General features: G+C 40.1%; 1 protein-coding gene across 2 annotated transcripts in view; it reads left to right on the top strand.

Moving 5' to 3' along the window:
* SF3B3 (splicing factor 3b subunit 3) overlaps nucleotides 1–22,983 on the top strand; it is a 54,567-nt gene that overhangs the window by 21,876 nt on the left and 9,708 nt on the right. For both annotated transcript variants that reach the window (XM_049863592.1, XM_049863591.1), the window contains exons 9-20: nucleotides 169–334; nucleotides 2,215–2,310; nucleotides 5,769–5,841; nucleotides 11,458–11,609; nucleotides 12,112–12,267; nucleotides 13,067–13,222; nucleotides 13,899–14,042; nucleotides 17,096–17,218; nucleotides 18,146–18,300; nucleotides 21,312–21,486; nucleotides 22,252–22,457; nucleotides 22,558–22,714. In XM_049863592.1, coding sequence (XP_049719549.1) covers nucleotides 169–334; nucleotides 2,215–2,310; nucleotides 5,769–5,841; nucleotides 11,458–11,609; nucleotides 12,112–12,267; nucleotides 13,067–13,222; nucleotides 13,899–14,042; nucleotides 17,096–17,218; nucleotides 18,146–18,300; nucleotides 21,312–21,486; nucleotides 22,252–22,457; nucleotides 22,558–22,714 — 1,759 coding nt within the window. The remainder of the gene's footprint in view (nucleotides 1–168; nucleotides 335–2,214; nucleotides 2,311–5,768; nucleotides 5,842–11,457; nucleotides 11,610–12,111; nucleotides 12,268–13,066; nucleotides 13,223–13,898; nucleotides 14,043–17,095; nucleotides 17,219–18,145; nucleotides 18,301–21,311; nucleotides 21,487–22,251; nucleotides 22,458–22,557; nucleotides 22,715–22,983) is intronic.

Genomic DNA, 22,983 nt, shown 5'->3' with positions numbered 1-22,983 from the left:
GAAGGAGAAAATCCAATTCAGAGAGGGAAAGATGGCAAGCCATAGATACTGATTCGATAATGCATGCTATAATTCTGATTAGGTATTTGTAAAATGCTTTATGGGCATTGTGTTGGTGTCAGACATCTTAAAATGTTCTAACTAAATTCTCTCTTCCTGTCTTCGTAGTTACTTATATCAGATTGCACACCTTGGAGATGATGATGAAGAACCTGAGTTTTCATCTGCTATGCCTCTGGAAGAAGGAGACACGTTCTTCTTTCAGCCAAGACCGCTCAAAAACCTTGTGCTGGTCGACGAGTTGGATAGCCTCTCTCCTATTCTGTTTTGCCAGGTGTGGGCCTTTCCAGTCACCTCCATAATGAGCAGAGATGACTATTTTTGAATCTGTAGTTTAATGAGGTTAAAGTTTTTACTCCAGTTAAAGTCTAGTCTGTGAAATAGGTTTGTTAGCATGTTCATGAAATCTCCAAAGTGTAAAGGTGAAGCAGCTAGAGATAGAAATTTGGGAGCTAAGACCCACTGCATAAATCCTTAGGCTCTTTTTTTCTTTTTTAATTATAAAACTTATGAAGTGTAAAATATTAACATACAAAAGATGAGGGGCTTGGATCTTCTTCACCTTCCACTCCACTGAGACAGTTGGTGTTAAGTTCTTGTGATTGCTTCCAGGTATTTTCTCTGCATCTACAAGCGTATATATATTTATATGAAATCTTTTTCTTTTTAATTTAATGTAAATTGGCTCATACACTGCACAGTATTCTGAAATTGACCTTGTATCATTTAGCTATCTATGTATAGCTGTGTTTTAACACTTATATCTCATTTTAACACTCAGTTCCTCTCGAAAATATTTCAGAGACACTGGGATCAGTCAATAACTTTTTAATCACATCCTCAGGGAGGAACCTGAGGTGGTACAGATGAAGATTGTACACTCAATTGTAGCAGCTAGGGATTTTACCATGGTATTGTGTTCTGGATTGCAGGGGTTGAAGTGGCCACTGAGGACCACCCTGTCTAGTTGATCACACTTCAGTGGGAGAGGTGCTTGCTCATTGTGTTGGGGAAACAAGAAATCAGCATTCAGGCACTCCCTGGTGTCATTAACCAGTTTGAAATAAACTGCTTTTGTTCTTCCTTTTTGAGAGTGGGGTTAGTTCTAAGGGCAGCAAGAAGTAAAGCCAAAAAAACCAAACCCAGTGCCATCAAGTCAATTCCGACTCATAGCAACCCTACAGGACAGGGTAGAACGGCCCCATAGAGTTTCCAAAGAGCGCCTGGCAGATTTGAACTGCCTACCTATTGGTTAGCAGCCGTAGCACTTAACCGCTATGCCACCAGGGTTTCCTAGCAAGAAATAAGTATGAGTAATCCCTAATTTGATTGTTAGTGATTTTTCTCCCATCATTGGAATTTGAAGAAATAATTGTGTAAATAATTTGCAGATTAAGAGTAAAATTAACAATTTAATTATACAGAAAAGCAGCTAAATGTCCAGGTTATCAGTATGAAAACACATGGCTTCCCCATTTGGTGACTAAACAACCAGATGCAGAGTTGGCCAGTTACATCATAGGAGCGTCTGTAGATAAGTAAATGAGGCAACTGTGGTCATATGCAATCTAGCAGCAGGTCTAACGAGTAAAATTTTGAAGTAGTGATGAGGATAAATGATAATTGGAGGTACCTGCAGACTTTAATGTGATATGAATAGATTTGGTTTGTATTAGTGACAAAGCCACAGGTACTAATAATACTGTAGTTTATTACCTTTAATGCTAAATTCCAGTTAAAAACCAAAGCAAACCAAACCTGTTGCCGTCAAGTCGATCCCGACTCGTAGCGACCCTATAGGGCAGAGTAGAACTGCCCCATAGAGTTTCCAAGGAGCACCTGGCGGATTCGAACTGCTGACCTTTTTGGTTAGCAGCTGTAGCACTTAACCACTCTGCCACCAGGGTTTCCAGATTCCAGGTAGAGGTTATTATATAACACTTCATGTCACCAACTGTAAAAGGTTGTTAGCTTCAGAACTGATTTAAGCCTTTTGTTGTTAGAAAAACTCTTGCTGCTTCAAACTGATTCACGTTTTTTCCCAAAGCCAGTTGATAAGTTCAATAAACTCAAAGTTTGTCCCTTGAAAATCAGGGTTGGGTGTGAAAGACTTAGCACAAGTAGACATCTTTTTTTCTTCTACTTCCTTTGCAGATAGCCGATCTGGCCAATGAAGACACTCCACAGCTATATGTGGCTTGTGGTAGGGGACCTCGATCATCTTTGAGAGTCTTAAGGCATGGACTTGAGGTAAGATTGGAATTTCCAGACCATCTCTAGGTTTTGGGGAAAGAATTGCCCGGGCAGCCTATGGCTTTGATGTATTTAATGTTTCTATGAAAGAAAGATTATTTTCTTCCCCACATTTCCCTAAAGTTTCTTGATAAAATCCTTTGATGTACAAAAGTTTTTGGTTTTGATGAAGTCCAAATTATCTGTTTTTTCTTTTGTTTTTCCCATTTTTGGTGTCATGTAAGAACCCATTGGCAAAACCAAGATCTTGGCACTTGACTGCTGTTTTTTTCTAAGAGGTTTATTGTTATATTTGGGTAATTGATCCATTCTGAGTTAACCTTTATGTATGGTATGAGGCATGGGTCCAACTTCATTCTTTCGAATGTGGCTATCCATTTGTTCCAGCATTTGTTTGAGACTGTTCTTCCCCCATTGAATGGATTTTTTTGACATCCTTGTTGAAAATCATTTGGCCATAGATGGTTTATTTCTGAACTCTCAGTTCTGTTCCATTGATCTGTATGTCTTTTCTTAAGAGGGCTTTGATTACTATAGCTTTATAGTACATTTTGAAAACAGGAAGTGTGAATCCTTCTGCTTTGTTTTTCTTGTTCAAGATTCTCTTGGCTGTTTGTACCCTTTCCAATTCCATATGAGTTTGGGATTGGCTTTTCCATTTCTGTAAGAAAAAAAAAAAAACCTGTTGGAATTTTGATAGGGATTGCGTTGAACCTATAGATTACTTTGGGTGGTATTGATGTCTTTTATTGTGTGTTTTTGTATGTGTGTGCTTTATGTGACAGTTTACATTTCAAGTTAATTTCTCATACAAAGACTTATACACATATTGTTTTGTGGCATTAGTTGCCGTCCCCACAATGAGACAGCACACTCCCCCTTTCCATCCTGGGTTCCCTGTGTCCATTCAGCCAGTTGCTGTCCCATTCTGCCTTCTCATCTTGCCTCCGGACAGGAGCTGCCCATTTGGTCTCATGTACTGATTGAACTAAGAAGCACACCTGTCACATGTATTATTTTTTGTTTTATAGTCCTGTCTAATCTCTCTGTCTGAAGACTGGTCTTTGGGAACAGTTTCAGTTCTGGGTTAATAGAGTGTCCAGGACCATAGTTTCAGGGGTTCCTCCAGTCTGTCAGACCATTAAGTCTGGTCTTTTTATATGAATTTGGGTTTTCTGCTCCACACTTTTCTCCAGCTCCATCTGGGACTCTCTGTTGGGTTTCCTGTCAGGGAGGTCATTGGTGGTAGCCAGACACCATCTAGCTCTTGTCTCAGACTGCTGGGGTCTCTGGTTTATGTGGACCTTTAGAGTCTCTTGAGCTAATATTTTCCTTGTATCTGGTTTTCTTCATTCTCCCTTGCTCCAAATAGGATGGAACCAATTGATGTAGGTATTAGTATCTTAACAATGTTAAACGCAGGGTATATTCTCATTTATTTAGGTCTTTAATTTCTTTCAGCAATGTTTTATAGTTTTCAGTGTACAAGTTTTTTACCTCCTTTATTAAATTCGTTCCTAGGTATTTTATTCTCTTAGCTGTTATTGCAAATGGAATCGTTCTCTTAATTTTCTTTTCAGATTGTTCATTGTTGGTGTATAGAAAGAACTGATTTTTGTGTGTTGCTTTTTTTTTTACCCTATAATTTTGCTGAATTTGTTTATTAGCTCTACTGGCTTTCTTGTGAATTCTTTGAAATTTTCTGTATAAGATCATGTCATGTGTGACTAGAAACAGTTTTACTTCTTCCTTTCTGATTTTGATCTCTTTCATTTCCTTTTCCCTAATTGCCCTGGCTTGAACTTCCAGTATAGTGTTCAATAGCAGTGGTGAAAATGGGCATCTTTATCTTACTGATCTTAGGGAGAAACCTTTCAGTCTTTCCCCACTTGAGTATGATTAGCTATGTTTTTAGTAAATGTCCTCTATCATTCTGTAGAATTTTCCTTATATTTCTAGTTTGTTGAGTGTTTATCATGAAAGTGTGTTGGACTTTTTTGATGATGAAGTTTTCCAGGATTCTCTTAGCCATGATCAGGTCTTCTCCCTGATATTATCATAGCAGTAAACTATGAAAAGATTAATGCTTTTCATGAATGTACTTCAGTTCTTTCTACAAAATACTGTTGAACCATATAATGTGTTAAACTGTTTAATTTATTCTCTAGGCCATAAACTTTTTATCTTGGAATGGTTTTAGATTTACAGAAGAGTTACAAAGATAGTACAGAGTTCATGTGTAACCCGTGCCCAGTATTCCCTTCTAGATTATTTTAGTTAATTTTAGATAGTTCATTCACCCTGATGTTGGAGGGCCTACAGAACATTCAGGGAGATACAGAATCTAAACTTTAAAAGCACAAGTCTTGTAAGAAAGAAACAATTCCTGAAATCACTTCTGTAGATAAGTGCCCTAAGAGGTAGTGATACTTGAGAGTTTATAGGAGGAAGATATGGCTGTCCACCAAGTAGATAAGGGAATAGTTTTTCTAAGGGATACAGCATTTGAATTGGTCCATAAAGAGAGGTAGGATTTGGCCTTATGGAAGCTAGGGAAAGAAATGAGATGCTAACTTAGATTGCCTGTTTCTTTCCCAAGTGCTTACTCTCCTTCTGAGGAGGATGTAAGCATGCCATACCCAAAGGAAGCACACGTGTTTGCCTGCAACAGCTGTGCCCACGGAAATATTCCATGACTTCTTGCTAAAGTTGGTCACGGGCACTGCCAGCATCTCTAATTTTTTTGGTTCTTACATTCTCTTTCGAGTAGCTGGTTCCATTCTTTTTTGTTGTTGAGAATATTTGCAGCAGAACATACACCATCCAATTCAGCAATTTCTGCATGTACAATTCAGTGACATTGATCATATTCGCCAAATTGTGCAACCATTCTCATCCTCCTTTTCTGAGTTGTTGCTCCCCCACTAACATAAGCTCTCTGCTCTCTTAGGTTCTTACCTAATTTTTCAAGTTACAGTTGTTGATTTGATCCATATAGATAGTTCTTAAAAGAGTATAATGCTCAAGGCAGGCCTTTTTTACTAGCTAAGCTAGACCATTTGGTTTTAAGAAGACTTCAAGGGATATTTTTGGTTAAAGTTTTAAAGATTATCTCAGGACAGTAATTTCAGGGGTTTATCCATGGTTCCAGGAAGCCTGGAGTCCATGAGAATTTGAAATACTGTTCTGCATCTTCCCCCCTTTGATCAGGATTCTTCTATGGACTCTTTGATCAAAATGTTCAGTAATGGTAGCGGGGCAGCATTCAGTTCTTCGGTCTCATGACAGAGGAGGCAGTTGTTCATGGAGGCATTTAGCCACACGTTCCATTTCCAGTTCTATTAATCCAACATACAGTCTTAGCATTGCCTTTGTGACCTTTTTCTAGTATAGTTGTAAACAAGCAGCTGTGTTCCGTGCTCATTGGATTTGTGACTTGCCTCATCTCCTGTCAGGTGTCAGAAATGGCCGTCTCTGAGCTACCCGGTAATCCCAATGCTGTCTGGACAGTACGTCGTCACATTGAAGGTAAGCAGCCTGTTCCCAACAGTCCTAATGAGGATTAGGGTGCCGTTGATGAAGAATGCTTAAGAGGCTGCATTCACAATAATTCTGTCACTTTCATCTAGCACCGTTTATTAGAGACTTTTTTCTGGCCCAACACCATGCTTTTGAATCTTTCAGTCAGCATGCCTTCATCTACCTCTTTTTGTGGAAGTGGGTGAGGGGGCATAGGGTAGCTGTGAACATTCTGAGTGCATATACACTTAGTATTGTAGAGCTATCATATGTGGCAGAAACCCTGGTGGCGTAGTGGTTAACTGCTATGGCTGGTAAACCAAGAGGTTGGCAGTTCATGTCCTCTAGGCGCTCCTTGGTAACTGTATGGGGCAGTTCTACTCTGACCTGTAGAGTCGCTATGAGTTGGAATCAACTCGACAGCAATGGGTTTGGTTTGTTTATTTTTTTGGTCATATGTGGTGTCCTTTGGCTTTATGTTCATCTTTAAAGCACTGATTCCTTCTATGTAAGAGCTGTGGTATGGGGGAAAAGTTGTTGCTTCCTCATTTTTCTTCAATATGTTCTCTAATGTGCTGAAACCAAAGTAAGCAGTGAAATTGAAGGTGTTCTTCTAGGTATTAAGAGATTTGGTAAAGTTTATTAACTAGTCCTATTCATGGGTGTAGTTATGCTTAAGGAAAGCAGAGATAGATTGAATGAAATAAGAATTTTAGAGCCAGTTGAAAGGTGGAGAGTAGGGAGAGGAAAGGGAGTCTGATGAATTCCTGGTTAAAAATGGTCACCTTATTCTAAAACTTTTAAAAACTAAAAAAAAAAAAAAACACCAAACCCATTGCTGTTGAGTTGATTCTGACTCATAGCGACCCCACAGGAGAGGGTAGAACTGCCCCTTAGAGTTTCCAAAGAGCACCTGATGGAGTCAAACTGCCGACCTTTTGGCTAGCAGCTTTGGTTAGCAGCCATAGCACTTAACCATTACGCCACCAGGGTTTCTGCGCTGTAGTGCAACAGAAGAAAAGTCTTGTGACAATTGAGTTTCAGTGTCAGACAAATAGAACTCAGTTCTCATTTTCCCTCTGATTCACTTTGTGACTATAGGTCATTTCATTTCCTAGACCTTGTCACCTTCTTACTCCCTCAGGAATGGTGAGTAAGGTCATGCTGGCCAGCATACAAAGCTTTTTTTTTTTTAAAAAAAAGTCTTCTTTCTGGTATTTACATGTTTTGGTTGTGTGAAACAAATTTAAGGGAGCTAGGAAATGTGTAGGAGCTAGACTTCTTTATATTAGTGGGATACACATTTTGATGGGTTTTGTTTTCATGTAGGCATTGGAATAAAATCTGAGTTGCATAGAAAGAAAAGCAAAAGTGAATAGTAAGTTAGGCTCATTTTATCTGTGAGACCTTGATACATAAGAAGATAATTGTTTGGTAATTGGTTTTGAAAGATTTCCAAATTGTTTATAATGTCCACGTAAAGAAGCAGCTGGTCAGTGTTGATATTCACCTGTTAGATTGCTAACTTATTGGTATTATGGCTCTTGAAAACATTGCCTGTACTGTTGGAAGATCCTTTGGCATAACCTAATGTACTCTTCGTGTATATATATACGTATATACATATATACATACACACTTTTTCTTTTTAAATAAACTTTTAATTTTAAAATAGATTTAGATGTACCAAATTAACCCTTTATTTTTAAGAAGGCAGAAATGGTGGCTCACAGGGGTTGACTCCCAAGCCAGCACATCTAGGTAATAAAAAAAAAATAGGGACTGAAAATCCTGTCTCCTAAATCCCAATCCAGTGCTCATTTTGACTGACTGCAGTGGGAATCTCTGGGTCCTGCTGGTTTTTATCAGGATAAGTTCTATATGCTCACCCTACAGTTGTTTGAGTGCTTGCCCACGTACTCAGAGTGATTAAGATACGATCCCTGCCTGACAGCACTTGCCATCCAAAAAAGACTAGTATACAAAACTATTTTGTGTTCTGATGTGATGAGAGGCACAGCATATTGCAGGAGGGGTGAGAGGAGAACATTTGGACATACCATTGAGAGTCACAGAAAGCTTTTTGGAAGAGATGACATTTGAAAAGTTAGTGGTAGACAGTATGTTGCATGATGGTACTTGTAGCTGAAAATTTTTTTCCCCGTTAAATATCAAGATCTAGGAAAGAACTACATTCTGATAAATTGTACTCTTCAAAAACTACAATTATGACTAATCACCCACAAAATCGGGTCAGGCTGTCTCTGTTAATTCTTTTTCCAGATACCCCAAGTTACAGTTCAGTGAACATCCCTTCTGTTCACACATGCTGCAGTCTTCCAGGCAAATACTAATGTTGGCTGGTACTTGGTGATGCACACTACCAATACCAAGCCTTTTTTTCTCTTCCACAGGTGGCTGGTGAAGGTGCTGATCACCACAGGTGTGTACCTACTGCTAGGGTCTACCTTGGGGCCTTGTAGTTTACCCAGGGAGAGGGACCTGCGTAAAATATTGAGGCCTGATGGTATCTCTTAGAGGGTAACTTTGCAGCTGGCCATCCACGTGCATTATAATGATGCACACCCATCTGCCTGTATATTAAGTGGTCTGAGGCAAGAATCAGTTTCTCTTGGCTTCTCCCACAGAACTTGGAAAAGAATGACTAATTTGTCTTTCTAAGCTGAGCTAGAAAACCTTAGCTTCACACTCTCCTGTAGAGTTTTGTATATTCCAGATATACTGACTGAAAGATCAGTCTCTAGAGAAAACTTTTGAATATATTCAGGACTGCATTAAGGCAAGACAAGCACCAGGTAGTCTGAATGTAAAGGAAGAATGAAAACTCAGTCCCTAGAGAAAACTTGAGTATATTCAGGACTGCACTAAGGCCTGACAGGCAGTTTTGAGAGAGAGAATGAGGTATTAGAGGGTTAAATCATCTGCATGATCTCACTTTCCGTTTTGGAGTGAGCTGCTTACTGAGTCTTAGATATAGATACTAAGGCAGGCGAAGTGAAGTATTTCCTCTGTAGAGTCCTTTAACAGTGCTAACACAGGTATATTTCCTATTTAATTGACACCTAAAGATTCATTCTCACACCCTTACAGATTCTAGCGCCCTTTGATGAGACTTGGAACCCCTAGAAAAATGCTCCATGGATATTTATAGTTCCTAGTCATTCACCGTAACTGCAGCTTAATTTTGTTCTGAACTCCAGCTTTTAACCTGTCACCTTACTGGGACATAAAAGCAACTAATCTGCCTGTTCTACTAGCTATAGAATGGGAGAGGTGAAAATTATAGTGTTCTTAGTATTCACAGGGTAAATGGGTATTTTGAGGGAATCTGTGATGGAAAGCGGCTTTCAAATACCAGCCATTGTTCTCCTGTTCGTTGGAGTTTATTAGCAAAAGCATGACCCTATTTAAGTCCACTGGCCATTTCTTTTCCTTTATACCTTAGTGGTGTGGGGCCTCGGTCAAGTGGAAGATAAGGGCCCAAGCAGCCTTCTCTCTTCCCTCCTACCAGTCTCTTGTGTATAAGTCAAGGTTTACTGGTCTCTTTCTGGAAGCCACTTTTTTTTCCTTGGCCCAAGGAAGAGACCAATTAAAGCCCTTGGTTTAGCTTTAATTTCCTCCGACACAGCTTTTAAGGCATTAGATTCCAATAATGAAAACAGGGGAAAGGATACAATGTTTATGTAGTGATAAAATTTAAGCAATTTTTGTTACTTTTACCCACCAGAACTTCCTGTTCAAAAACAGCTAGAATCAAGGCACCAAAGTTGGTGCCACATGCAAACAGATTTTGGTTTTGTTGAAAGCTATTAAAAGACATCCATTTCAGGGACAACCATGTCCTTACTCATATTTTCTAATAGTGAATAGTGCTAAGTCTTAAAAAGCTATCCTATCGGGTATCCCCAAAAGTATTTGATACGTGTTGATGGTTATAACAAATAACCAAAAGCACGTGTCAGCTCATCCAGTGTTACTCCTTGTGATTTGGGAATTGAACCCTTATTCTGTGGATTCCTGGTTCTGGCCATTAGAGCACACCCACTGGGAAACATCTCCTGATCTTTGCCTTTAGCCGCCCAGCACAACATGTATTAACTAGAACGAAAGTTTAATAGCTTTCTATATAAAAATGCTGAATCTGGCCCATGAAATTGATTTTATGTCCTATTACAAGGTCAGAACACGCTGTAGGATACACCAATGATAGATCTTCACTTGGGCCCTCTTTCCGGTAAAGAACGCCGATTCTGCTGAGTTGATCTAGTAACGTTAGTTCAGCTAAACTGCATTTGGAGCCATCAAAATCAAAACTCCTCTCCATGTGGGTGGGGAAGGCCAGTGCTGTGGCTGGGCTCTGATAGGTACTCAGTCAAATAGAGGGTCGTTTAGCTGCTTCTGCTAGGAGTGAGGCAGCCACTCCTATTTAATATCTGGTTGGCTTGTTACTCAGTACCTTGTTTACCTGGTTTTGGGGTACAGAGGATAGAAAGGGGGGAGTTGATACAGAAAATTCAAGTGTAAAGTTAGAAAATCTCAACTCTAAAAAATAAACACGGCTTTATTTAGTATTTATCAAGCTTTATGCTAGAATTATGCTCGATACAGGAGACATACAGAGGCTGTTTCATATTATGTAATGGATTATATGGGAAATAGATGACCTTTAAACTGTGAAATTTGCATGAGAAACTTTTGAGGTTTCCTTATACCTCAGGTTCTCTGACCTCCTTGAGCAACTCAGTGTTTATCCAACTATATTTCATTAAATGAAAAGCAAATCCTAATTGGATTGCTCATGATCACTGGGGAATTGTATTTTTTAAATAAACAGTTCCCCTCTACCCTCTACTTCCCAGTTATCTAGCGTTCTTACTATTAGAATATGACAATATGCTAGGATTCTCAGTTTCCAACTCTAGAATGACATAGTTCACAGAAGCTTAAGTAATCTCTGGTTTATTCATTAGCTTCTTTTGGAGGAAGCTGGGAATTTTTCCTGGTTAAGAATGGGTTATTATTGGCAAATAACACAAATAAATGAACTCTGTCTTCAGTATAAAGAGCCCTGATGGCTCAATGGTTAAGCACTCAGCTGCTAACTGACAGACTGGCGATTTGAACCACTCAGTGGCTCTGCAGGAGAAAGACCTGGTGATCTGTTCTTTAAAGGTTGCGGCCTAGAAAATCCTATGGGGCAGTTCTACTCTGTCACGTGTGGGTCACTGAGCTGGAATTGACTCGACGGCACCTAACAACAACAGCAGCTTCAATATATATAAATATTGTAGTGTTCAAAATTTCCTCACACTGCTGAATCCCTTGCCATATCCTCTCTCATTTCTCCAGTGAATGTCTCAAGAAAATATTAATTTATGAGGTGTTGGATATTGAAGTAAAAGCAAGTCATATCTGCAGGCTATTATGACCCTGAGTTATCTTTTGGACCATCCTGTGCTGTTTGTCACATGACTCTGTGTGGTGACTACACATAAAAGAAGTTCCTTGGAAGGTTTCTAAGAGAAAACTCTTAATGTGTCTCATTTGGCTTTGTAACTCTAATGAGTTCTTAGCTAACCAACTCCTTCTGTTTTCATTTTTCAGATGAGTTTGATGCCTACATCATTGTGTCTTTCGTGAATGCCACCCTTGTGTTGTCCATTGGAGAGACTGTAGAAGAAGTGACTGATTCCGGGTTCCTTGGCACCACTCCAACGTTATCGTGCTCCTTGTTAGGAGATGATGCCTTGGTGCAGGTGAGGGTTCTCAGAGAGCTTGCATGCCTACTCACCTTACTTTGTCTTCTTTTTGTCCTAGTGGTATAAGTTGCTTTATTCATGTCTCCGTATTCTCACCTGCCAGAAAGCCTTAGGGAGAAGGAAACATATTTTTTTCAGCATGAAGAGTTGCATGAGAATTAGGTCTTTCAGATTTTAAATAACTTAGGGGTTCACTTGTAGAATTTTTGGCACTTAAACATCCCCTCTCTGGCCATTTCCCTCTTTGTTAAAGAGACACATTGTTCCTGCTTTTATCTCAAAGATTTTTATAAGTATTTTATTAATGAACTTTGAACTTCTTTGACGTGGACATTGCAAAACTTTTTTTAAGTTGACCTTGCCTGGGGCTTATTGACTCTTTGTAATTGACCCAACTGGTGCCTTAATACCAATGCCTCCAGATCTGATAGGGCTGAGGTTCATTCTGAGTGATGAATCAGGTGGCTAAAGTCAGCCTTCCTTCTGTTATTGGTTCTAGGTGTATCCAGATGGCATTCGGCACATACGAGCAGACAAGAGAGTCAATGAGTGGAAGACTCCGGGTAAAAAAACAATTGTGAAGTGTGCAGTGAACCAGCGGCAAGTGGTGATTGCCCTGACAGGAGGAGAGCTGGTCTACTTTGAGATGGATCCCGTATGTTATTTTAACATTCAATGATGGGACTTCATGCAGGGCCCAGAGATAAAGATAGGAGTTGTAGGTTCAGGTGTTTACATTCACAAGAAAGAGAATTGGGGAGTGCAAGTGTCCATCCACAAGCCCATCTGTGACCCCTTTTCCCCAGCGTGGGGAAAGTTGATGTCCAATTGTGATCATGAAATGCCATTTTGGAAATGAAATACTTGCTCTCCTGCTCTTCACACTCTACTTTTCCACCTAATATTTGGCATAGATAACAGTTTCCGCAATGGTGAATCCATTTTAGAAGTTCTCTTGCTTTTCTGTGTGGAAGGATGTTGGGTACACTTAATTATCTTGCTTTCAGGACGTCTGAGGATGTGGTCAACTTGTAGAACAACTAAGATGTCTGTTAGTCTAACTGTGCACCTATGGTTGAGATTGCTTTATCTTTAACCTTTATATTTTAATTCCCTTTTATCCAAAGAATTCTCATCAATAGATAAACATATTTGTGTATTTCCAGTTTCTTGAGAGGGAGATTGACTTAGAAAATTTGTGAATCAATGAAATTGTCAAAGGCCTCTTGATTCTTTTGTCAGTAGGAGGCAGTAATTTTGCTTGCTATTAGCTTTTTTGGTTCAGAGTTGGGATCTCAAATGGGGAAGTTCTTTGTCTATAGTAAGAGGATTGAGAGAAAGCAGAAAGAAACCTAAATGCCCTCCTTGCCCAGTTCCAGAGTTTGGGGGTGAGTTTGAGCATCTTAGCGCATCGCCTTCTGGTTTGTGACCACTCTCTGTCCTCACTCCTGTAGTCAGGGCAGCTGAATGAGTACACAGAGCGAAAAGAGATGTCGGCAGATGTGGTGTGCATGAGCCTGGCCAATGTACCCCCTGGAGAGCAGCGGTCTCGATTCCTGGCTGTGGGGCTGGTGGACAACACCGTCAGAATCATCTCCCTGGATCCCTCAGTGAGTGTCGACCATTGACTTAAGGATCTTCCAGTTGCAGCCTGAGTACCTGGCCCACTCCTGATGTCCATCTCTGAGATCACCTGGGCTGGACTCTGACATTATATCAGCATCCCTCAGGAGTCTTTTGCTGTGGTTTAAGAATACTGATCTGAGGCCACTAAAAGCTTTTTTGGCTTAAGTAAGCCTTAACTCCCTTTTGTAGTTTAAAAAACAAAAAACCTACATATAAAAGAAACTCATTCCAGGGCTTCAGATGACTTTCAGGGAGGTGCCCTTTATTTACATTTACCACTGTTCACTTTATCAAAAAGGTCTTCCCAGAGCTTATTCTGAAAGTCACCTTGTTATGTGCTGTAGATTCAGACTCAACAACCCTATAGGACAGAGTAGAACTGCCCCTTAGGGTTTCCTATGCTGAATTCTTTAGGGGACTGGGTTACAAGTCTTCTCCCATGGAGCGGCTTATGGGTTCTAACTGCCAGCCTTTTGGTTAGCAGCCAAGCATTTAACCACTGTGCCACCAGGGCTCCTTGAAAGCCACTTAGTAATCCACGACTCTTAGATTGCACTCCTCAGGTTTTCTTTACTCCTAGAATTAGTTTCCTTTAGGTATGTTTTTCTCCCAAGTTGGTCACTTCCTGTGTTCTTACTGTTTGCTCTCTTTCATCCTTAGGACTGTTTGCAACCTCTGAGCATGCAGGCTCTCCCCGCCCAGCCTGAGTCCTTGTGTATCGTGGAAATGGGTGGGACTGAGAAGCAGGATGAGCTGGGTGAGAGGGGCTCTATTGGCTTCCTCTACCTCAATATTGGGCTGCAGGTAAGGAATCCAGATGTCAGACCTTCTTTAGGTTTCATGCTCTTCTTTGTTTGAATATAGGCATTTTCTGTACCCATGGTTTCAGGTATCTGCCTTATGAAAAGCCTATGGTACTGTTCTGCCTTTCACTTATCTTATAAAGAGTCTTCACATCTGTTAAAAATACATTGAAACCACTGCTCTGGGTCAGAATTAGATGGGGGCCTCCAAGGTCACCTATAGTTCCCACAATATGCATCTTATGAAACTAAACGCCATGATGGGCGTTACGATGGTCATGATGGGCTCCATTAACAATAAAGGGCCTGAAGGTGTTCTCTGTTGTTTGCAACGTGGTATTCAAGTATTTTTTCCTTTTTAATTTTACATTCTAATTTAGAAATTCTCAAACATACACAGAAGTTAGAGACTAATATAATGAACATCCATGTACCCATCACCTGGTTTTAACAGTTGACATCCTCCAGTTCCTGTTTTATCTATTCCTCTATTTGAAGATGACATATTTCATCCATAAACACTTGAGAATGAAGTTCTAACCTGTTTTTTTTTTTTTTTAAGGCCTTAATATCATCATACCCAACAATTTAACAATTACTCCCTAATATCATCTGGTATCTTGTCCATGTTGTTCTCCCCCCACCCCCCAGAAAAATTTTTTTTACGGTTGGTTCTCTTCAGTATCCCAACAAAGCCTTGCACACTAGTATTTGCTTGATATGTCTTTTTATGTCTCTGTATAACTGTTCCCTTCCCCTCCTTAAAAAAAAAATTTTTTTTAAGGTCTTTTGTTTCGTAGAATTTCCTGCTTTCTGGATTTGGCAGATTTACTCCTAATGGTGGTTTTCATGTTCCCGTAAACTTGTAGTGAGATCTAGACCAGTGCTTTCCAATAGAAATGTAATGTGAGCCACCTATGTAATTTAAACTTTCTAGTAGACACATAAACAGATGAAGTTGATTTTAATATGTCTGATTTAACTTCATATCCAAAATACCATTTTAACATATAATCATGTAATAATTACTGAGATAGTTTATTTATTTATTTTTTTGTACTAAGTCTTTAAAATCTGGTTTGTACTTTGCGCTTTATGCTTACATCACGTCTCACTTCTGACTAGCCACCTGTGGCCAGTGACTGTTGTATTAGGCATCACAGACTGAGAGATTGATTCAGTTCACATTTAATTGCGGGTGCGGGGGCAAGGATAACATTCATTGATACATATTGCCTAGATTCATTGTTTATTAGGGGTTGAAAAATGATTTGCCATTTCCTTCTGCATTTAATTAGCTGAATTTTTCTTTAAAGACAAAATTTGTTTCATTATCTCTTTGCTTACCATGAAATACTTTTTGTACAGGAAAAGAATAAATACTTTTTTTTAATTTCTCTTTGTTTTTTAACCTGTTTTCAGATAAGGAGTTGATGCCATAGCAATTGTGACAAAGTGGTTTATGATTTTTTTGTTTATTTTTTAAAGTAATATTATGAACCTATGCCTTTATGTATTTATGCTTCAGACTGTTATAATCTTTTTCTTTTTTTTTTTGATCCCTAAATTGCCTGATTTTAGACCAGTGCAAGCTCCCCTTTCAAATTTCAAGTAGGCTTTTTTGTCTTTTTATCATGACTTTAACTACCTTTGGTGGCTACCTTGCCTTCTGAAACATCTTGCCTGAGGCCTGAGTTAGCCTTTTCTCTCAGAAGCCTTGTTGCTTTTAGTGAGTATAAAGAGTTTAACATACATGGTTTAAAAGAAAAAAAAAATCTAATGTACAGTAAAGTGCTTTCACTTATTGATGCTCAGTGCCCTTTTTTGTGTGTGCTTTAGGTGAAAGTCTAAGCTCAAGTTAATTTGTCATATAAAAGTTTTACACACATATTGTTATGTGACCCTAGTTGGCAGTCCCTATAATCTGACAGCACACTCGCCCTTTCCACTCCTGTTTTCCTGAGTTCATTCAGCCAGCTCCTGTCGCTTTCTGTACTCTTATCCCGCCTCTGGACAGGAGCTGCCCATTTAGTCTCGTGTATCTGCTTGAACTAAGAAGCACACTCTTCAAGAGTATTATTTTGTTTTATAGTCCAGTCCAATCTTTGTCTGAAGAGTTGGCTTCGGGAATGGTTTAGGTCTGGGTTAACAGAGTCCAGAGGCCATGTCTTCTGGGGTTCCCCTAGTCTGTCAGACCATCAAGTCTGGTCCTTTTACGTGAATTTGAGTTCTGCGTCCCACTTTTCTCCTGCTCCATCAGGGACTCTCTGTTGTGTTCCCTGTCAGGTGGTCATTGGTGGTAGCCAGGCACCATCTAGTTCTTCTGATCTCAAGCCGATGGAGTCTCTGACTTACGTGGCCCTTTCTGCTTTGGGCTAATGTTTTCCTTATATCTTTAGTGTTCTTTATTCTCCTTTGCTCCAGGTAGGTTGAGACCAATTGATGGATCTTAGATGGCTGCTTGCAAGCTTTTAAGACCCCAGACACTGCTCACTGAAGTAGGGTGCAGAACATTTTCTTAATAAACTTTGTTATGCCAGTTGATCTAGATGGCCCCTGAAACCATGATCCCCAGCCCCCACCCCTGCTACTTTGTCCCTCGAAGTGTTTGGCTGTATTTAGGAAACTTTGTAGCTTTTGGTTTAGTCCAGTTGTGTCGACTTCCCGTATATCGTGTGTTGTCCTTGCATTCACCTAAGATAATTGTTGTCTACTGTCTAGGTAGTGAATTCCCCTCTTCTTCCCTCCCTGCCCTCATAACCATCAAAGAATGTTTTCTTCTATGTTTAAATTTTTTCTTGAGTTCTTATAATAGTCATCGCATACTATATTTGCTCTTTTTCGACTAATTTCACTCTTGATAACTTTTTGAATGAATGGGAGTGATTTAGTAAGAGAGTGAACGAAAGACTGTCAGATTATTAGAATCTTCTTCAAACTCCCAAGGCATTATCCTCCATCTGCTCTGAGCTTATTATATAAAGTACTCAAGGCAGAGGTTTTTTTCACCACAGCTGCTGAGCTCCCATCACGTAATTCTCTCCTTTCGATCAGAATGGTGTGCTGCTAAGAACGGTCCTGGACCCTGTCACTGGGGATCTGTCTGACACACGCACTAGATACCTGGGGTCCCGTCCTGTGAAACTTTTTCGTGTCCGGATGCAAGGCCAGGAGGCAGTAAGTAATAAAAGGGGGTGGTGGGCAGTATGTTCTGATGTTGCTACCAGCAGAGAAAAATTCCCTTGGTATAAATTTTTACTCTTCACTAATCCACCAGCATTTAGCAAGTTAGACATTACCTTATCTTCACGTGGGTATTCTTGGGTCCCTTAATCCAGAGCTTCCTTAACTGGGGCTCCACAGTACTGTGCCATAAATTGATTATTGGAATACTGATCCCTTCAGCCATCAGGCTGTGCAAATGGGACTGAGGATGGCTGGAAACCTTGCATCTAAGGCACCACTGGCCATGAGCAATCTTGTCATTGTCATTTTTTCATAATTTATTACATAATATGAAAGAAGCTAGGAAATATTGTGTCCTTTGTTTTAAAGGGGGAGAAGGGTAGTTGCTGTGGAGTTCTACTCATGGTGACCCTATGCATGTCAGAGTAGAACTGTGCTTTGTAGGGTTTTCAGTGCCTGATTTTTTGGAGGTAGGTTGCTAGGTCGTTCTTCAGAGGTGACTCTAGGTAGACTCAAACCTCCAGCCTTTCAGTTAACAGCCAAGTGTGTTAACTGTTTACAACACCCAGGACTCCTGTGTCCTTTGTAGCTAAGGGTATTGGTATTGTGTACTGTGCTAGTTCTTAACACGTTTTTTAATTCTTGCATATGTCTAGTTTTGTGATAGTATTTACATGTGTGGAAACTGAGGCTCAGAGAGATTAAGTGATTAGCCTAGGTCACATGGCTAATAGTAGCCCATGCTTTTAGCAAACACTAAGCATCTCCTCTCTAGGCATCTTTTTCTTAAGATAGCCTTTTAGGTGTCCTAAATTCCTTAGAGAATTCTTGTGACTGAAATTTGGGGATAGTTGTTGGTCTACATGCTGTGCTTTTGAGTTTTTCCTAAGCTTATCAGAGGTGTTTTTCTTTCCTCAGGTGTTAGCCATGTCAAGCCGCTCATGGTTGAGCTATTCTTACCAGTCTCGTTTCCATCTCACTCCCCTGTCTTATGAGACGTTGGAATTTGCATCTGGCTTCGCCTCTGAACAGTGTCCTGAAGGCATCGTAGCTATCTCCACCAATACGCTGAGGTGAGTGAGCCCTGTGTTGAGATCAGCAGGAAGCCCTTCTGCCAAGGGATTATACTTTGATTCTGTCAGAACATTGGAGGAGGTGGTGAAGAGATGGCAGGGAGCCAGCCCTTCACCATGGGACTAGTGTGTTGTAATTGAAACCTTCATTTGGCTCCTGTTCAGGGATTGAAGTACCTGGTAGCCAAGTTTCGGTGTTTGGGGTTCTAGCTTCTGTTTAGACTTCCAGGGCCAAGTTTTAAGTATTTAGCGGTGCAGTCCAGTCTTCTTGAGATCCAAGCTTCTTGTTTTCTAACAAAAGGGTAGTAACTGTTGGATTAGAATAAGTTTTGGATCACTGATAACTTTTCTCATTATCTTGTCATTTCCAGTATTATATCTTAAATTCCAACCTCAATATACGTTACCTAGGCCCTGGTGTTGCAGTGGTTAAGCGCTCAACTGCTAACTGGAAAGTCGCTGGCTCAAGCCACCAGTCACTCCACAGGAGAAAGATGTTGCAGTTTGCTGCTGTAAAGGTTTACAGCCTTGAAAACCCTATGGAGCGGTTCTACCCTGTCCTATGAGTTGGGATTGACTTGACAGCACACATCAACAGGCTTTTTCAAGTTGATGGAACTATTTATATTGATAAAGTGGACTTGAAGAGTGAGCACTATCTATATAGCATTCCTAACAAGATGGAAAATAACCTATTCAGTTTGATTTTTCACTTCATTTTTCTAAACTTGTAATGCAGTCCAAGTTGTTTATGTCTTGGCTATAACTTTTGGCTGTTCACAATGGAATTGTGACCTCTTAATAAATTAATCCCCGTTGCTTATCAGGTAAATTTCCAAATGTCTTTACATAGCTTTCAGTATTTTTTCACAATCATCTTCCTCTCTCTAACCTTACAGCATCTTTATATACCTTCAATTCCAGGAAAATTGGTCATGCATCTTTCTTCTATCTGCACCTCCTCCTGGAGTACTGCCCCCATGGGCATCTCACCTGTTAGCATCCCACCCCTCCTTTGAGGCTCAGCCTCAATGTAACCTCATCCATGTTCCCTCTGATTGTTTTGTGTGGTTGTGTTCCCTAACTCATCTGAAATTAGACAATCCTCACAGGTTTTCACAGCAGCAGAACTTTTTTTCCCCAAAAAAAAAAAAAAAATCAGGGACAGCCTCTGTTTGAAACAGATAAAAGCAAAGCTCTTTGGAGTGTACTTTAAATACCACTGTTCATAGTACCCGCTGTCAGAATCAATCGTTTTCCCTTTTTGGCTATTAGAAATAATGTTGCTATGAACATTTGTGTAGACGTTTTTGTACAGACGTATATTTTCCTTTCCCTTGGGTTTATATCTTAAGAAAGGAATTGCTGGGTAATATGGTAACTATCATGACCCAGCAATTCCTTTCTTAAGATGTGTACCCAAGAGAAATGAAAACGTGTGTCTGTGGAAACCCTGGTGGCATAGTGATTAAGTGCTGCAGCTGCTAACTAAAAGGTCTGCAGTTCGAATCCACCAGGTGCTCCTTGGAAACTCTATGAGCTATGAGTCAGGATCGACTTGACGGCAGTGGGTATTTATAAGTAACTGTATTTAACTTTTTTGGAACCGTTTTCCAGAGCGACTTCTTTTTACATTCCCAGTTGTAGTGTATGGGGGATTCCATACTAATAAGTATGTCCGTATATTTGTTTTCCTCCTTTTTACATAGAGTGCATACTACATATATTGCTTTACAGCATGCTTTTCTCCCTTAACGTTATGTCTCGTAAATCACTCAGTATCAGAACTATATGGCCCCCCACATTCAGTTTGTAGCCATGGAGTGTTCTGTTGTATAGATGTACCATAATTGATTTAACTAGTCCATATTTGATTGACATTTATGTTATTTTAACAATGTGCTTTTAACTCTGCTGCAATGAAAAAACCCGATACATATATCATTCCACATGTCTATGAATATAGGATAAATTTTTAGATGTGGAGTTGCTGGGACAAAGGGTACATCCATTTATCATTTTAGGAAATTATACTTGCCTGTCTTTTCTCGTTCCTTTAAGACTTAACTGAGATATCCTCTAAATCTGAAGTCTTAAACTTTTGTTGGTTTGGGGGCTCAATTTTTATTTGGGGTTTTGCTCTTGTCATCATTCTCTTTGTCCTTATAGTTTTTGGGGTTTTTTTAACCTTGTAATTTAAACAACAAATAAAACACCATCACCAGAGATCAAGTAACTATATTTTTAAGAGTACCTGGATTCAGCTCATTTTCCACATGACTTCGCCTAGATGTATCTCTATATCCCATCTGACAGAAGCTTGTATTTTCCCTATTTGCCTTCTCTATCAGAATTTCCAAAGCTGAGGTAATTTTCATTCTTAAAGGGATTCACCTTAACCTATGAAACACCATCAGCACAAATACCATGTGTTCAGGTAATTGTAGTTGAGAACAAGTTTGGAATTGGCACTCTTTATTGCAGGGTTTGTCAGTCATGAGACAAAATCTTAGTTCTGATGTAATTCTATCACATTATTGGGGTGATAAAAGATTGTTTTGACTGTTTTAATGAGGGTTTCACTAGTAAAAGCTAGAATCGTCGTAAAATGTGATGGGTGTTGCCTGAGAGGAGGGCCCTTTCTCAGATCTTGTCTCCTATGCAGAAGCTTCCCTATTAGAAGGCTGTAGTTTCATGTTGTAAAGTCCCTTGGTGGTGCAAGTGATTCGTGCTTGTCTACTAACCTAAAGGCTGGTAGTTTGAATCCATCCAGTGGTGCCATGGGAGAAAGGCCTGGCTATCTGCTTCTATGAAGATTATAGCCATGACAACCGTATAGAGCAGTTCTACTCTGTTTGACTCAACAGCAACAGGTTTTTTTTTTTTTTTTTAATGCTAATATTAGAGCTTCAGGGAATGATGGGTTTACAGTGACCATTCATGGTCCATTTCAACACCAGTTTCTAGGTCCTGAGTGAGTGACCCTTTAAGTACCTTGTTTTTTGCCATAGGATTTTGGCATTGGAGAAGCTAGGTGCTGTCTTCAATCAAGTAGCCTTTCCACTGCAGTACACGCCCAGAAAATTTGTCATCCACCCTGAGAGTAACAACCTCATCATCATTGAGACTGACCACAACGCCTACACTGAGGCCACAAAAGCTCAGAGGAAGCAGCAGATGGCAGAGGTAATGAGATTGGCCTTCACGGGCTAAGTTAAAAGGTATTCATGTGAAATTGTGTTGAAAAATTTAAACTCCTATAACAATTGATTATATTCTTTGTTATTTTTAAAGATTTCAGGTCCTTTGTATAGGGCCCTTTGCCGAGTCCTTCGTCTCACAGGCTTTCTTGTGACCCAGGACTAATAAACTGGCTTGGGTTTATTCGGCATTAAGCTCCATCTCTGGAAGAAGTTCTTCAGTCCTTGAGCTGCTGTGCCAGGCTGTTAAATGTTTCCTGGATTTGACCCCAAATGAGACAGTTTAATTTTCCCCACAGCACCAGTTCTTCCCAGAAATCCCAGCAAAAACCAAATAGCTATAACCATGTGGAACCATATCCTGCCTAGAAGACAGGAGACAAGTAGTAGTCTTACCAAGGGAAATCAGATCTGTTAGGTAGAAAATGGTGTTTTTATGTTCATGCTACTTAGACCACTAGTCAGGAGTTCACAGCTGATGTTAGTTGTTCTTTTTGGCACTTTCTACTAATAGTGAATAGTAGAATAAAACCATGGGAAAGACCAGATTTTCTCTCTAGTGATATTCCCCCTTTTGCTTGTCTGTACACCTCTGCATTTATTTTTTATTTTGGGAAGTCCTGGTTTTGGTAGACATACTTGCTACTTTATATATTATGATCTCCCCCCAGAGGTGTTCTTACTATTCATCTACTTCTCACCCAGCACTTGCATCTGAACACACTGACTCATCTTTGCTCTTTGGACTTAGGAAATGGTGGAAGCGGCAGGGGAGGATGAGCGAGAGCTGGCTGCAGAGATGGCAGCAGCATTCCTCAATGAAAACCTCCCTGAGTCCATTTTTGGAGCTCCCAAGGCTGGCAATGGACAGTGGGCCTCTGTGATCCGTGTGATGAATCCTATTCAAGGGAACACATTGGACCTAGTCCAGCTGGAGCAGAATGAGGCAGCTTTTAGGTAAGGGACCCAGGACATCCAGGGTTTTATAGGCTGGAATAGAAATTTTCTAGGTTTGCAACTGATGCCTGACTCTTTCTGCTTCCTTCTGTATGTGCAGTGTGGCTGTGTGCAGGTTCTCCAACACTGGTGATGACTGGTATGTGCTAGTGGGAGTGGCCAAGGACCTAATCCTGAACCCCCGATCTGTGGCGGGAGGCTTTGTCTATACCTACAAGCTTGTGAACAATGGGGAAAAACTGGAGTTTTTGCACAAGGTAGGAACTAGCCAGTGGTTCTCCTAGATCTTACGTCCCACTGATCTCTCCCACTTTTGCTAAGTTTGTGGGCCAGGTTTTTTAGTGATCATTTTGGGGGTTGGCTCATGAATTGTAATCCATATCTTGGGAGCCCAGGGAAAATGCTGGCGCTGTCGTGCTCCAATGCCTGAGTCCCCCAGGAAGCCTGTGTACTAACACAGTGGGGAGTTGTATATGAATCAGCCTCTCATTTACTCGTCTTATTAAGCAGGCAGCAATTTCTGACC

The sequence above is a fragment of the Elephas maximus genome, chromosome 21, assembly GCF_024166365.1.
Source record: "Elephas maximus indicus isolate mEleMax1 chromosome 21, mEleMax1 primary haplotype, whole genome shotgun sequence".
In the NCBI taxonomy this organism is placed as follows: domain Eukaryota; kingdom Metazoa; phylum Chordata; class Mammalia; order Proboscidea; family Elephantidae; genus Elephas; species Elephas maximus.
This window is presented reverse-complemented; position numbering and strand designations above follow the sequence as displayed.